Source organism: Brassica napus, unplaced genomic scaffold (genome assembly GCF_020379485.1).
Source record: "Brassica napus cultivar Da-Ae unplaced genomic scaffold, Da-Ae ScsIHWf_303;HRSCAF=494, whole genome shotgun sequence".
Lineage (NCBI taxonomy): Eukaryota > Viridiplantae > Streptophyta > Magnoliopsida > Brassicales > Brassicaceae > Brassica > Brassica napus.
Window position 1 is genome coordinate 1 of NW_026016282.1, and position 15,387 is coordinate 15,387.

Below are 15,387 nucleotides of genomic sequence, written 5' to 3' on the forward strand. Positions count from 1 at the left end.
TTAGCAAGAATGTCACGGATAATAGGTCTCTCCCCTCTCTCTCTTCTAATTTGTTTCTTTGCAATTAAATATCACACACAATATACAGTAAAGAGTAGAGTGACGTTTGTTTGGACACGCCTTTGTTGCTTGGTCCCTTTATCTTTCGCTAAAATTTCCATCTCTCCCATGAACCTTCAAAAACACAAAACCCACCACTAGTTAGTTTGTTGGTGGTGCTTCACCAATTGACTTGACAGACATAAAAGAAGAGAAAGTCTTTACTTACAGATCTGACAATCAGAAAACCAACAAAAGTTTCTTTGCTTCTTTGCTCTTTGTCTTCTTCCTCTTCTCAGCATAAATCCACATCTTCTCCCTCTCTTTTACCACAATCTCTTTTTCTCTTTTCCTTTTGGGCAAAAATCAAGAAACAGAGAGAGAGAGAGAGAATCTTGTTATCTAGGTGGGTTCTTGTTTTTGGGTGTTACCTTACTTTCTCTCTCTCTGTTTTTTAGCAATGGAATCTTGCTCTGTTCTTGAAGTAGACATCAACGGAGAAGAAACTATCTTTCTCAATAAGGTAATAACTCCTACTCTCTCTATAACAGACTCTACACACAATATAGGCTGAAAAATCCAAACTTTAACCATTTCTCAATGTTTAATTTCATTTTTCCTTATCTGGGCCATTCCAAATTTCTACATAGCTATTTGTTTTCGTGCGTTGAATGTTAATTTTGTAGAAATGAAGTTCATTTGAGTTCTAATTTCTGCATCAAAAACTGTAAAAAAATATATATATTTTATTTTATGTGATTTGTTTTTGATTATATGATAATATTATGTCTCACGTATGGTCTGTGACTCCGCCACATTCAGCATTTAATGTTGTTCTGGCACTAAATTACCTTAAAATGAGGGCACAAAAGCTTACTTTCACTTCTTGTTAAAACCAATAACTTATTCAGAACCTGTAACTGATTGTGTCTTGTAAGAGTGAAGAAGCAGATGTCTCAATCACCATTTATTGCATGTTTTGTTCTATACCTTTCCTTTGACCTTCTCTGCAAACAAACAAAATCTTGCCCATTAATAGGAAAGATAACTCTTTAATAAGGAGAGGTTAAGAAGTTGCTCTCTCCTTTGCAATTTGCTTGGACACTATTCACTTCCCTTTTGTTCTCACTTATAGCTGTGACACAGAGACCATTGTGTAGTTAGATATTTAATTTCCTTTATGTCTTTGTAATAAGTGTTCATCATTGTTTTGCCTTTATTCCTTCACAAAAACGGTAACATGGCATTAAAGTTTAAACCTTTTTTCATGTGGGACTTTCAAGATTCACTTAATGCAATCATAATGGCTTTTTGATTTCAGCAAATCATATGCAAGTATTCTGGAACATTGAAGAAACTGCTTGGGAAGTCTACTTGTTCTTCCAGTGGTAATCTCAAGGTGATTTTTAATGACTTCCCTGGTGGAGGTGAGAGTTTCGAGCTTTTGTCAAGATTCTGCTACAACAACTGTGAATGGACTGTGATGCCTTCGAACGTAGTCTTCTTGCATTGTGCTGCTAAGTTCATGGAAGTCACTAAAGTCTTGGCACAAACTGAGAAGTGTATGGAGGAGATTCGGTACTGGGCATGGCCAGAGGTTCTTCTTAGTTTGAAACAGTGCCAAGAACTTGAAACATCCTCTGAGGCTGAGTCTTTAGCCGTTAAGTTGATGGATGCGCTGGTGGAGAAACTGTGTTTAGCCATTGAAGCGAGTCCCTCTAGCGCTGCTTGCTCGCCTTCGCCGGATAGCAGCTTGTTTCGGTTCTCTTGTGACAGTAAAAGCACAGAGAGTTTCAAGAACAGCTCTTCGAGGATAACATGGTGGTTCGATGAGGTTCTTGTTCTAAGTCCTGGCTTGGTTAAAACGTTCTTGAAGCTGATGGTGTTGAGGAAGTTCGATAATGTTACCATCACTAGGTTCTTGTTCTATTACCAGAAGGTTAAGTTCTGTTCTGCGTCATCAAACGAGAAAAGAGAGATTCTTGAAACGACCGTTGATACTCTCTACGTGTTGGACCGAAGCTGTGTTCCTTACAAGAGTCTTTTCGGTGTTTTGAGGCTGGCTCTTGGGTTAAACATAAACAAAAGTGTTATGAACAAGCTGGAGGTTATGATTGGTCAGCAACTGGAACAAGCAACACTCGACAACCTCCTTGTTCCATCTCCATCGAAGTCTAGTCACTTGTACTATGTGAATCTTGTTCTTAGATTCGCAAAAGCTTTCCTTGACGGAGGGAAAAGAGGATCATCACAGATGAAGAAAGTGGCGAGGTTGATTGATCAGTACGTAGCTGAAGTAGCACCTGATCCTTGCTTGAAGCCTTCAAAGTTTCTGTCACTCCTCACACTCGTTCCTGACTCAGCAAGAGAGTCTCATGAAGATATCTACCGTGCTATTGACATGTATCTTGAGGTAACGTTTCAAGATTCATCTTAAACTTTAAAATGTAAAAAGAAAGTCTTACAAAAACTTCTTTCGCTTGTTCAGGCACATGCAGGATTAACCAATGGTGAAAGACTCAACTTGATAAGAGCTTTGAGTTACGAGAAGCTTTCAGTCCAATCAAGAGCACATATGTCGCGTAACACAAAGTTTCAGGAGATTGAGACATTAGATGATGAGCAGCAACAAGAACAGAAGCAGCTCGTACTCAGAGTGGAGAAGGTAGAGACTTCAGGAGAGAATGAGAAGTTGAAAGAGCATATAGAAGGGATTCAGTGGAGGGTGATGGAGTTGGAGAGAGCGTGTTTGAAAATGCAGACTCAGATGGAAGTTATCAAGAAGAGAACCAAGAGCACTAGCAGAGGAAGCAACAGATCTCTTCCTAAGCTCTGTTCTTGATTAGTGTTGAGAACTGAAGCTGTAGCGTTTAGCTTTACTACAATGATATTTGTATATATAGAGTGATAAAAGAGAGATCATAAGAAGTCGAATTGTAATCACAGTTTGTTTCTTATTTTTTCAAAGTATTTTACTGTATCTTTTTTTTTTTGCTTGCATTCACAAAGTTGTAAGAAAAAGTTAATATAAGTTCATTGTAATGAATTGTAATGAGGAGAGATCTTTATGTTCTTGATGATACAAACTTTAATCTTATGAGTTGTCTTGTGAGATTCATTTCGTGTAAAGAGATGCCAAGAAGCATGCAGAATGTGGACAAGAATCAAGAACTGTGATTATATATTGTTCTTTCTTAAACGTCATTCTTTTGTAGTTTCAAGACTCTGAAAAGAAAAATAAACAGATCTTTTGGACGAAATAAAAACTTGATTTTAACAGTTGAGACCAAGGAGAGTCCTTGCCGTTACGTGTAAAACTCTTCACGACAAGAAGAATGCTTCATATTCAAGTAATGAACTGAATTTACTCAAAATACTAGGTCATGCACGGATATAAATATTATACATTACAATAATTTATTAATATTTTATTTTTAATTATTCTATTATTTATATTGTAATCAATATCAATGGTTTTAAATAACATTATGTTATTTTAATTAGACGTATAATTTTGGATATATAATATCTCAAATGTTTGAATATTATTTGGATATATAGATAGCATTTAATTTTTTTGATTCAATCATAATATTTTTGTTTTACAATTTAAAATTTTGATTAATTTTGTTATTTTGATGTAGTTTGATTCTTGTCTTAGATTTGTAAACAAAATTTAGTAAGATTACATATAATTTAATATATGCTATTTTGAGAATTAAATAGTAAAAGTAAACTAAAGTGATGATGATTAAAAATTACATAAATAAATATAATAATGATAGTCCTTTGAAACTTTATGCATATATATATATAAGTTATGCAAAATACTTAATTGTAATAGTTGGTTAATATATTTATAAGATTATTTGAAAATTTCATATTTATTTGTAATATGTTGAGCCGTTCTATAATTTATATGTATACAAATATTACTGTAAGTAAAAATATATTATTTTTAATTTAATGTTTGACTTTGAATAAAAAATTGAATTGGTCTAGTTACTCATTTTGTGGGTTGTGTTACATATATTCTGTCAAATTAAAGTATAACTATTTATATTCATTGTATTAGTTATTGGTTGTTCATCTTAGATGAGTAAATAGTAGTATATGTTAATTTGGAAAACAAAAAAATAAAATAAAGTGATGATAGGTACAAAGTTACATAAAAACGTAACAATAAATTTTAAAAGGGAAGATTATTTATTTACTTTAAAATTTTCTAAACTTTCCTTTTCATGAAATCACATTATATATATAAAAATATATTCGTCTTGAAATTTATTAATATTTTATTTATAATATATGTTATTTGAAAACTATAAAAGGAAACTTAAATAAGAAAATAAAATATTAAATTAAATTTTATTCATTAAAGATATCTTAATTTATGTTATTTACATTATTTTGTAATAATTTGAGAAATAAATTGATTTAAATAAAATTCTTAATACTTATAAAATATATATTATGTTGTTTAAGATTATATTTTAAAAGGAAATATTATTTCTTTACTTTAAAATCAGATTATTTTGTGAACTTTCTTTATTATGAATTATACTATATATATAAAAGATATTTTCGTTTTTAAATTTATAAATTTATTTATTATATTGGTTATTTTATAAAATAAAGCAAAAGTAAACCTAAATAAAAAAAGAATAAATAGAATAAATATTTAATAATGATAATTAGATATATTTGATTCATTAAGAGTATCATCGTAATCAACTACCATGAGAGTTAACGTGAACGCGACACGTAGGAAATTGACTTCTCAAATAATATTATAAAAATTATTTTGTAATAATTTGAGAAATAAATTGATTTAAATAAAATTCTTAATACTTTTAAAATATATATTATGTTGTTTAAGGTTATCTTTTAAAAGGGAAGATTATTTCTTTACTTTAAAATCAGATTATTTTGTAACTTTCCTTATTATGAATAACACTATATATATAAAAGATATTTTTGTTTCTAAATTTATAAATTTATATATTTTCTTTATTATTTTGGTTATTTTATAAAATAAAGAAAAAGTAAACCTAAATAAAAAAAGAATAAATAGAATAAATATTTAATAATGATAGTTAGATATATTCATTAAGGGTATTATCGTAACCAACTACTATGATAGTTAACATGAACACGACGTAAGAAACTGACTTCTCAAATAATATTATAGAGATATATGAATAAAAAAATAACTTTATGCTTTCAATATCTATGCGTATGAGTAGACCTACGAATAAGGACGTTCTGGAAACTCACAAAGAAAAAAATGGTGAATTAAGCAAAAAGAAAAATAACTTGGACAAAAAAAACCGAAATAACTTGGACAAAAAGAACAAAGTGACTTAGACAAATCTTTTTTATCAATAACCTCAGACCAATCAATCGAATATTAATAGTACATAATCGATCGAACACTATTTGAAAACAGCTCTTTCGTTCAGAAACAAATGACCACAATGAAGAAAACAGTTGTGATAGATGTTCCATATCAATTAGCCATAAACTTTGTATTTGTGGATGGAATCCCCAAAAAGGGTTAAACTGGTAGTTCATGATCTTTGAAAAGTATCAAATAAATGCCTATTTGAATCAGGGTTTTGTGCAAACAGATTCACTGACCCGTAAAAAGTGTGACTAACCCTTGGGAATGCAAAGGATATCTACTCTTCCTTCCACACAATGCAATATTTTAATTATGTAGTAAAATTGTTACTCAAAGTAATTTCGGATAAAATTCTAATGAAATTTCAGTTTCATCGCCATTGTTAATTAACATCAAACTAAAACTGAAAAGCATTGTAAAAGAGAGCTAACAAGATAGGTAAATGAGACGCAGGAAAACACCAAGCAGAGATGAGAGTCATGAGACTCTCGGCCCTGGTTTTGTGCTCAGGATGATTCAGCTGCAAGTTGAGTCACACCATGTTTCAGCAACAGCTTGGTGAGCGAGTCAGGAGAGTGAACATGGTACTTAACACTCCCTGATGGAGTCAAAAACACGTCAGCAAGCTCAAGCTTCTCGGACGTCGAGCTCGTGCTGTCCATAGTCTTTCTCAGAACCTTCAATGCAAGCTGACTACCGCCTCTTCTCTAGATGCATCAGACATGATACCAGAAATGGCGCAGGCGACATGGTCATCAATCTTGTACATTTTCTCGAATAAGATACCAATGGCGGAACCAGCGTTACCAATGACCTCCATGGCGTACTCGACGTGGTAGAGACGGTCTTCAGGGGAGAAGATTGTGGTGCGGCTATCATATCTCCGAGACATGTTTGAAGAGGAGCTACACTCAATACAAGAAAATGATCTTTGGGAAAGAATGCAACTAGGCAACAAAAGGAAGCATTGGAACAAGTGGAGCCGAAATATGGCAAGAATCGGCCGATCAGAACATAGTGATCGACCAATCTCGTTTAGAAAATGAAGAATGTCCAATCCATGGCTGAGATCGGTTGATCCATGTCACTCGGGTCCACTAATTATTGACGTATTTTTTGACCTGTTTTTAGACCCATATACAAAATAACTCGTGTATTAGGTTTTTTTAGATCATCTTCTGTTTTCACTTTGTTCGTGAGAGTCTTAGGCAGCCACCTTTGAGATTTTGCAACTCTAGGAAAAAAATTTCTTCCTATACTCAATTTGGATAAGATTTCGTATTCCATTGGATAAGGTTTAGGGCATCCTCATACGAGATTTCATGATATTGTTATCCAATAGTTTACAGCCTCGTGTTCCTTGCTCTCTACGTGTAATTTTTGCTCTCGCATTACTATTGTGAACTCTACATACAGTTGCATTTAGTTAATCGAGTTAAAACCTAAGTGATAAATGGATGCTTAGGATTTAATAAGATCATTGTTACTTCATGGTTTCTGCGTGACAGTTAAAAGAGAGAAAAAGAGTGTGAGTTGTCCTCTCATTTCATTCTTCCTAGCGGATCAGAGTACAAATCACTGTATAATATGGAGATATGAGACAGATTTATTTCTCTCATATACGATAAGCGTACGTACTAACTACTGACTAAGAAACATTTTTAAGTGTCTTGTGTTACCGGGTTGATGATACTAGCTATTGAGATGTTTGAGATCAGTGTGTTGGGTTTAGAAAAGACATAGGTTTACTTTCAATTTTAGGTTTGCCACGACTATTCGGCTTAAACCACCCCTTGCAATTTCGACTTGGTTCTACTTTCTATTTTGAAGTATGCGATAAGTTCTTGGCGTAAATAACTTGCTTTGATTGTAGAGCCATCATCAGTTCGGGGATACCTATAAGACATTAAACCAAAGTTTTAATCTATACTATTAAAAGAGAAACATTCTGAAAAAATCTACTTATGTAAAGTTGTTAGACCCTTTCATTAGACTTAAATTTTTTTTATTCTTACCTTTATTATCTCTAACTATACAACATTATTATTAATCTATAAGATCCTCCTAAGATTTTGTTATTAATTTGCTTTAATAATTACAACATATATAAACGTAATAAAATAGTAACTAACAACTAATCATAAACGGTTCGTAGACGGTTCATAGACGGTTCATATTTATTAGCAATTTTTGAATAACTTCAAATTTTATTTATAATCCAACGGGTCAATTTTTTTTAAACAACTTCAAATTTTATTTATAATCCAAGAAAACCCGCGCTTTTGAAGCGCGGGTCAAAATCTAGTTTGGTATTAAATCCCGACAAGTTCTCGACCATGATTTCCCACAGCTTTATTCGTTGGAAACGGTCGGTTGGAATCCGTCGGTGTTACCGAGAAACTATCCAAGGATTTTCTTTTCCGACGAGATTGTCCTGCCAAAACAATTTCCTCTCGCATGTTTTCTTGTAATGGGAGGAGGTGATGGCAGTGGGTCTTGGCTTGTGCAGAGCTTCACTTTGTATTTGTTATGTGTTTCTAGTGTAAAAGGCACCTTTTTTTTATAGCGAGTGAGAGAAGAAAACCCTAGAATCTCTTCTTTTTGGAATTTTGCAGATAGGCTGCGCCGGGGGATGTTACAGAGAATGTCAGAGGGTGTTATTGGTTGGTATATTTAGATGGATTTTAAAATACAAATAAAATATAGTATTATTGGTTATATAATTTCAAAATCCATATTCAGTTCATTAGTATTGGTTCTTAGATTTTTAAATATATATTCAAATTCTTGTTATTGGTTTTATGATTTAAAAAAAGATTTTAAAATCATGTGTTATTCAATAATAATGATTTGCTTAAGGTTTGATTTAAAATTAGATTGAGTGGATTTATTAGTGTTTTTAAGTTAAAAATACAAAGGAGAAAATATTGAGTTAAATTTTATATTTTGATAGCTTTGTATTATTGATTTTCCCAGTATCCTTTTTGCTCCAGGTCATACGTATTGAACATGTTCCTCTATTTATTTAACAAAGATATGAGATGCTTGTATACATGAACTAAAAGATGTATACATGCAAAAAGGAAACACATAAAAAAAGAGAAAATTAAACATAAACATATTTGACGTAAAACCACCACTATGTACATTATACATTTTTGCTTGATCCCTTTGAAAGTTTTCTATTTTTAAATTTTTAAATTTTCCGATTATCCAATTTGTACAATTCTCTAACTAATATTTTTCACTATCTATTGTATGTGTCCATCATAATTTGTATATAATCTCTACTACATATTAAGAAAAATTACACAAGGACAAACACGTATAACTCCAAACTAAAAACAAGAAAAAAATCACAACAAAAACCACACGAACGTGGAATAGGCATATGTTTAATGGAGTCCTCAAGAAAATAAAACTTTGATAGCTCTACTATTAGATTGTGTTGTTGCAGCTGTGCGTGATAGCAATGGCCTATTCAGCAAATTTACAGTGGAGAAAAGAATCATAGCTACTCTCAATCAAACAAATAGGAGCTCCAAAACATTTAACCACTACACAAACAGAATGAAGTTTTGAATAATTTAAATACAATGTACAATTTCCTAACTATTCCACTTTCTATTGTATGTGTATATCATAATTTATATATAACTAGGTAACCGGTCCGCACCCTGTGCGGGCATAAGAACATGACCGGCCCGCACCCTGTGTTCTCTCTCGGTCCGTACCTCACGAAAGGGAACACAGTAACGTTAGTATGAAGAGGCAAATATTGTGTGTATGTATAATTGCAATGTCACAAAATATTTTGTGTGTTTACAAAGATACTTTCATTCAAAAAATTGAATAAATAGTATATAGTTTTAGAAGTAACTGATTTTGTATTATCATTAATTAGAATTGTATTGTATATGTTTCGTAATTCTTTATTTTAGGTGAATAATATTATTTTTCCATAAATAATAAACAAAAATTTATGTAGACATAATAAAAGAAAATATAATAAAAATCAAAATATTATCCATAAATAATATAAATTACGAAGTACATTTCTCGATAAAGAAAGCAAATTCAATTAGAAACTTGCAAAAAACTAAATAAATTTTGTAAGCAATTTGACGGGTTAATATTATTTGATAGATTTATAAATTTCTAAATTTTATTGAACCTGAAATAATATTAAATTGACATACCGTCATCGGTCTCCTAACTCATCACAACCCATCTAGCAAATATAAAAAATAAATAATCGCAACAGTTTATTTATTTTAAAATTTGTATTTGAAAAAAAAAGTAGATTAAAATTACGTACCGTGACTACGAAATATTCTGAAAAACTTGTTTGTAGACAACATTCAATATTTTTGTCTGCGGCTTCCCTTCTTTACCAGTTATTAGGATTTTTAATCCAGATCTTGACTTAACTCTTGAAAGTGCAACTTTGCCTTGCATTTTGTAAGCATTTTATAAATTATTTTAAAATTATGATAAATTTATTCTTTAAACAACGATAAATAATTTAAAAATAATATTAATAAACATTTTTGGATTTTGTAATACTTAAAATAGTTATTATATAATTATATTCGAACACAATTCATCAAGTTGAGTATAAAACTATTATAATTATCTTATATAAAATTTCGTTCATTGTATTTTATAGTTTATAAATATTAAAAGTAATAAACAAAACATTAATAATCTTTCTATAATTTCGAAAATTAGTTTCCATAAATTGTTATTTGTAATATTCGTTAGATTATATGACAAGTGATGTTAAATGATTTTAAACTTATCTTAAATTTTTAAATCTAAATTAAATAGATAAAAATTAAAAACAATCGACCAATCAAATTATAACAATTTCTTGAAACTTCACCTATGAACCCCAATCTGCGATAGATCAGTCCACGAGATTCACAAAAAAAAATCTAAATCCCTTACAGGTTGGGTTACTTAAACGTAGATTTGTCAATTTGACATATATGCACCATGTTGGTAAGTTGACCACGATTATTGGTGGAACTAATATCCGGTCTAATAAAAAAAGGTAGCTGGTTCGATTATTAATTTTTTAGATTTTTTGACTGCTTTGAAAATAACCTCATGAATTAAATAAAAAATGCATAATGCTAGCTTACTTATGAGATAGTATATTCAACAAAAAAATGATATAAGATAGTATTACTAAATGATACTATGTAATACTTTCCCCGGACTATATTCAACAAAAAAAGAGAAAGTACTAAAGAACCTCTTCAATAACTGCTTTAACTTGGTGAAGCTTCTCAGCATGTTCAAGGTCTTCTGGATCACTATCACTCTCACGACCTAGTCTACATATAAAAAAAGGAAGACCATATTGTTGTTACCAGTATTCAACACATGGAAAGGATAGATCAGACATGCTTTTTGGAGACAAGACACAAAGGGTTGAGTTCATGGTTCTACCTTGTACGGGGAACTAACATTCTTGTTGCATCTAATAGGTCTTGCAACTGGACTGCACTTTTTAGTTTTGTCTACAAAAAGAAAAAAAAATATAAAATGAATCAAGGCTCTGATAAAAGATGGATGACAGAAAAGCTGGAGCCTCTCGCACCTCAGCTCTTGGCTTTCCACCATTGTACTTTAGCATCAGGTTTAACAGTTTCTCCTCTGTAACATTTAGTTTCACCTTTTGTTTTGGAGTTCGATCGCCACTGTCATGTAATAACAAAATTTTAACAGATAGAAGTATAGAGGAGATAAAGGTGATTTATATGCTAAGAAAACATACTGTCGAATAACAGCAATGACACAACGTAGCTATTCTGAGTTCCCATTCCTTGGCGGGTTAGTCCTTTATTAGGTTGTACATGTTTATTGAACTTCCAAGGCAAAGTAGGTGGCAGAGTCGATGAAAGATGAGGAGCCTTTGCGTCTAAACACATTTTTCTTAGCATACAAGCAGCATCATCGTAATACCTTAATAGTATGAGAGGAAGATTTGTGAATAATACTTTAAAGAATGAAAAGATAATGTTTGTATTTTAAGATCTTGGGTGTCTCCTATATATATACAGTCGATTTATTTCTCATATTAATGACGCACAATATTTTGCACAATAAATAATGAAATCGTTTAAAGAAAGATATTAAATGTGTATTGTCAAAAAATGATTTGCATATGATATGATTTTAACTTGCGCAAGTAATCCATATTAGAAAGGTAAGTTATTAAAAACAAACAACCTAATTAGAAACATTAAAATATTTTATAAGCAATGTAATAAATATGATATCAACATGCGCAAGTTTACCGTTTGAATAATAAGAAATTTTTTTAATATTTGTCTTAATTCTAAATCTTGCCCAAAGGTAAACTAAATCGATAATATTTAATGATTTCAACTTGCGCAAGTAATCCATATTGTGAATAAGTGATTTGCATATTTAATGATTTCAACTTGCGCAAGTAATCCATATTAGAAAGGTAAGTTATTAAAAACAAACAACCTAATTAGTTGGGGTGGGCACTTTACCCGATATCCGAAGTGGCACCCGAATCCGATCCGAAAATGCATGTCAAGTTTTTTATTTAAAAAATTAACAAAAAGTTACATCCAATTTTTTTAAAAAAATAACTAAATTATTGCCTTTTTAGTTTTAAATTTTTATGTCCAAATCTATTAACCATTCAATCTATTAAAAATAAAAAATTAGTTAACTAAAAGTTATATTTTTAAATATAAGAAACTTGAGAAATAAAAATTTTAATTTTTTTTTTCGAAATCTAAATATCCGAACCCGATCTGAAATAACCGAATCCGAACTAAAAATACCCGAACCCGACCCGAAGTACAGAAATACCCGAACGGGTTCTACACATCTATACCGAAATACTCGAAAATTCAAAATACCCGATCTGAACCCGAACGGGTACCCGAACGCTCACCCCTACTAATTAGAAATATTAAAATATTTTTAACCAAATGTAATTAATATGATATCAACATGCGCAAATTTACTGTTTGAATAATAAGGAAAGTTTTTAATATTTGTATTAGTTATAAATCTTGCCCAAGGCTAAACTAAATCGATAATTATTATCCCCTAGCTATATACAAGCTTAACGAAATCGACAATAGTTTTGGGCTTGTCTACATAAGTGATTGATTAAAATAAATAAAAAATAAAATTCAAAAAAATCGACCAATAGAATTATAATAATTTTTCTGAGAAGTTCTATATTAATGTCATGTCAGCAAAAATTACTAAAGTTACTTCTCTTTTAATGTATAGGAGGATCTCTATTACATATTAAGAAAAAAATACACAAGTACAAACACGTACAACTCCAAACTAAAAGCATGGAAGAATCACAACAAAAACCACAAGAACACGTAAAAAGTTCATGTGTTCAATGGAGTCCTCGAGAAAATAAAACTTTGATAAATCTACTCTTAGATTGTGTTGTTGCAGCTGTGTGTGATAGCAATGGTCCATTCAGAAAATTCAAAGTGGAGAGAAGAATCATAGCTACTCTCAATCAAACACGTGGGAGCTCCAAAAAATTTAAACACTACACAAACATAATGAAGATTTTGAATAATTTATATACATTGTACCATTTCCTAACTAGTATTTTCCACTTTCGTATGTGTCCATCATAATTTTTATATAATCTCTATTACATATTAAGAAAAATTACATAAGTGCAAACACTTCAAAATCCAAACTAAAAGCATAATAAAAAGTACATTTTGCATTTTTTTATATTTTATTTTGTTACAAATTTGAACTTATTGTATATCCATTTGACCGATTTATAATAATCAACTTATTTTGATTTTGAAATATGTATCTTTGATTCTGAAATTTACTTGTTTGATTTTAAAATAAATGAATTTATCAAAAATTTCTAAATCCAAGATGTATTTCTTAATCACTAAAATACTAGAACCTCGAGGGATAAAGTTTTGTGCTTTGAGTTTGGTTGAGTGTACAATACTATGAACTTAGTTAGATTGAATGTAGAATTATAGCAAACTTACTAAAATATTACAACTTTATACAATACTTTTAAAGTTACTAGAATTGCAAGCAGCCAGCAAACTTTACGAAATTTATACAATCTCCACTAACATAAGCAAATTTAATACAATACAATATCTACTACAAAAGGCAAATTTAATTAATACAATACTACATATAAGATTTTTTCAAACGAGGATAGGCAAAAATTTTGGCCAACAAACATGAGTCTCTTGCCCAACAACATTAGAGCATCTTTATCCCTGTCTCTTAGATAGGTTTCTTAGTGTAATTGGGCTTTAAAAAAAAAGAAAAAATGTAATAACCACAGGAGACGTCTCTTGATTAAGCACTGGAAGAGACGTCTCTTCTCTTCCTCTCTTCCTCTCTCTCTCTTCCACTCTGTCTCTCTACACTCCCTGTCTCCTTCCATTGTTAAGGTTTCGTTTGTTCAAAGTTTTATCCTTTTCATCTCAATTCTTCTCTGTAATCATGTAACAATCAGAGGAAATGGATTCCAATTTATGGATTAATTGTCTTTTTTTTTTTGTCTGCGAGGATGGTATCGCTAAGCTGGAAGCACCACACGCTAATTCAGGCTTTGTCATTTGCTTTCAACTTACTTCAGTTAGCCTCCTTCTCTAGCTGAATCTGAGTTTTTATTGTGTACTTGGTTAGTTGATGCTGGGTTGTGTATGAGTAGTGACTAGTCGCAATAGTTGCAGTAAAGATTCAATTTTTGTGTATGCACACAAGAGTTTCTCATGAGTAGTTGATTATTTGAGAGACAGATGCAAGATGCAATTTTTGTTGTTTGTACTTTGTAGTTGTACATATATCTAGTTACAAGAATACTGGTAGTTATCTTTTATGAGACCCTTCATCATTCAGCCGTTTTTAAGCAAAATCTTATTCTCAGCGTTTTGTATAGATTCAAGGTGTTTTGGTGACAAAGTGACAAGAATTTGAGATGGGTTCTGAGAATTTTTTCAAGGCAATAATTGGTTCAAAGAAAGGGAAACAAACAAAGGTACGTTTCACATTTGGTGTGATCATCAATGCAGATGAAGTTCTGTTTTATACTAGTGTTGACTTGGCCTTCCTTATGACAGGGACTTTCTACTGCTATAAAGTCAAAAACTTCCAAGAAGAAGGGTACTCATGCTTCATCACTAGTTGTTTGTAGCGAGGATTGGGCTGCAACTAGAATCCAGACTGTTTTTTTCTTGGTTTTATTTTTCTTGGTGCCTGTAGTAAGGTGCTTACATCACGGAAGTGGCCTTCCATTGAGCTTTCTCGAACCGTTATTTTTTATGATGCTTGAGATGTGGTTTCTTGCAGGTACGTGTCTCTGTGATAAGTAAAAGGCGTTGTCTTTTAAGTCTCAAGGCTTAGTTTTGTTTTCATGAACTTGCAGGTGAAGGATCTTAGCTTGTTGATATGATGAGAGAAAATATATATGAAGCAAAGTGTCTGTCATCCGATACCTCAAGAGTAACTCGTCCTTCTTAACCTTTGTGAGTGTGGATACTCTTTACAGATTTAGCCTTGAGTAGATTTCTTTTTAGCTGCCTTTTGTAAATAGATACTTCTTGTTGAAATGCATATTTGATTATCTGTGTGTTTACATATATAATAACAAACTTGTGTTGAGAATGTTTTATAATTTTTTTTTTAAAACCATAATTAAGAGACTTGCAATAAACCACCTAAATGTTCAAATCTCTTTCTAAGTCTCTTAAGTCACTTTTACACTTTAAAAACTATTAAAAATTAATTAAAAGACCCTTTAAGGGGTTTAGGGATAATGATGCTCTTAGTTACCTTTTTTTCTTGGTCCGTCCCTGTTTTTCGAAGAAGAAACACTTGATTTTGTATCAGTAGAATTATAAAGAGTCTTTTCATAGAAGAATAATATTTTC

At 31.2% G+C, this 15,387-nt stretch overlaps 1 protein-coding gene and 1 long non-coding RNA gene across 4 annotated transcripts; both read left to right on the top strand.

The window, feature by feature from the left end:
* The first annotated feature begins 101 nt into the window (after positions 1 to 101).
* Positions 102 to 3,111, top strand: LOC106445977 (BTB/POZ domain-containing protein At3g22104). Of its 2 annotated transcripts, none has more exons than XM_013887641.3 (3): positions 102 to 562; positions 1,361 to 2,452; positions 2,528 to 3,111. In XM_013887641.3, exons 1-3 carry the CDS (start codon positions 500 to 502, stop codon positions 2,879 to 2,881), a joined length of 1,509 nt encoding a protein of 502 aa, XP_013743095.1. In that variant the 5' UTR covers positions 102 to 499; the 3' UTR covers positions 2,882 to 3,111. The 2 variants fall into 2 exon arrangements, with proteins under 2 accessions (XP_013743095.1, XP_048630227.1); XM_048774270.1 differs by lacking the exon at positions 102 to 562 and adding an exon at positions 951 to 1,274.
* A 10,635-nt stretch (positions 3,112 to 13,746) lies between these two features.
* Positions 13,747 to 15,080, top strand: BNAA03G37520D. Of its 2 annotated transcripts, none has more exons than XR_007335103.1 (4): positions 13,747 to 14,092; positions 14,397 to 14,495; positions 14,578 to 14,806; positions 14,883 to 15,080. It is a non-coding gene; the product is annotated as an uncharacterized BNAA03G37520D (long non-coding RNA). The 2 variants fall into 2 exon arrangements; XR_007335104.1 differs by having other exon boundaries at positions 13,796 to 14,092; positions 14,385 to 14,495.
* Positions 15,081 to 15,387: the final 307 nt, after the last annotated feature.

Coding starts and splice junctions, on each gene's coding strand:
- LOC106445977 (XM_013887641.3), top strand. CDS start 500: ATGGAATCTTGCTCTGTTCTTGAAGTAGACATCAACGGAGAAGAAACT. Junction 563..1,360: donor AAACTATCTTTCTCAATAAG/GTAATAACTCCT, acceptor TTTTGATTTCAG/CAAATCATATGCAAGTATTC. Junction 2,453..2,527: donor CTATTGACATGTATCTTGAG/GTAACGTTTCAA, acceptor TCGCTTGTTCAG/GCACATGCAGGATTAACCAA.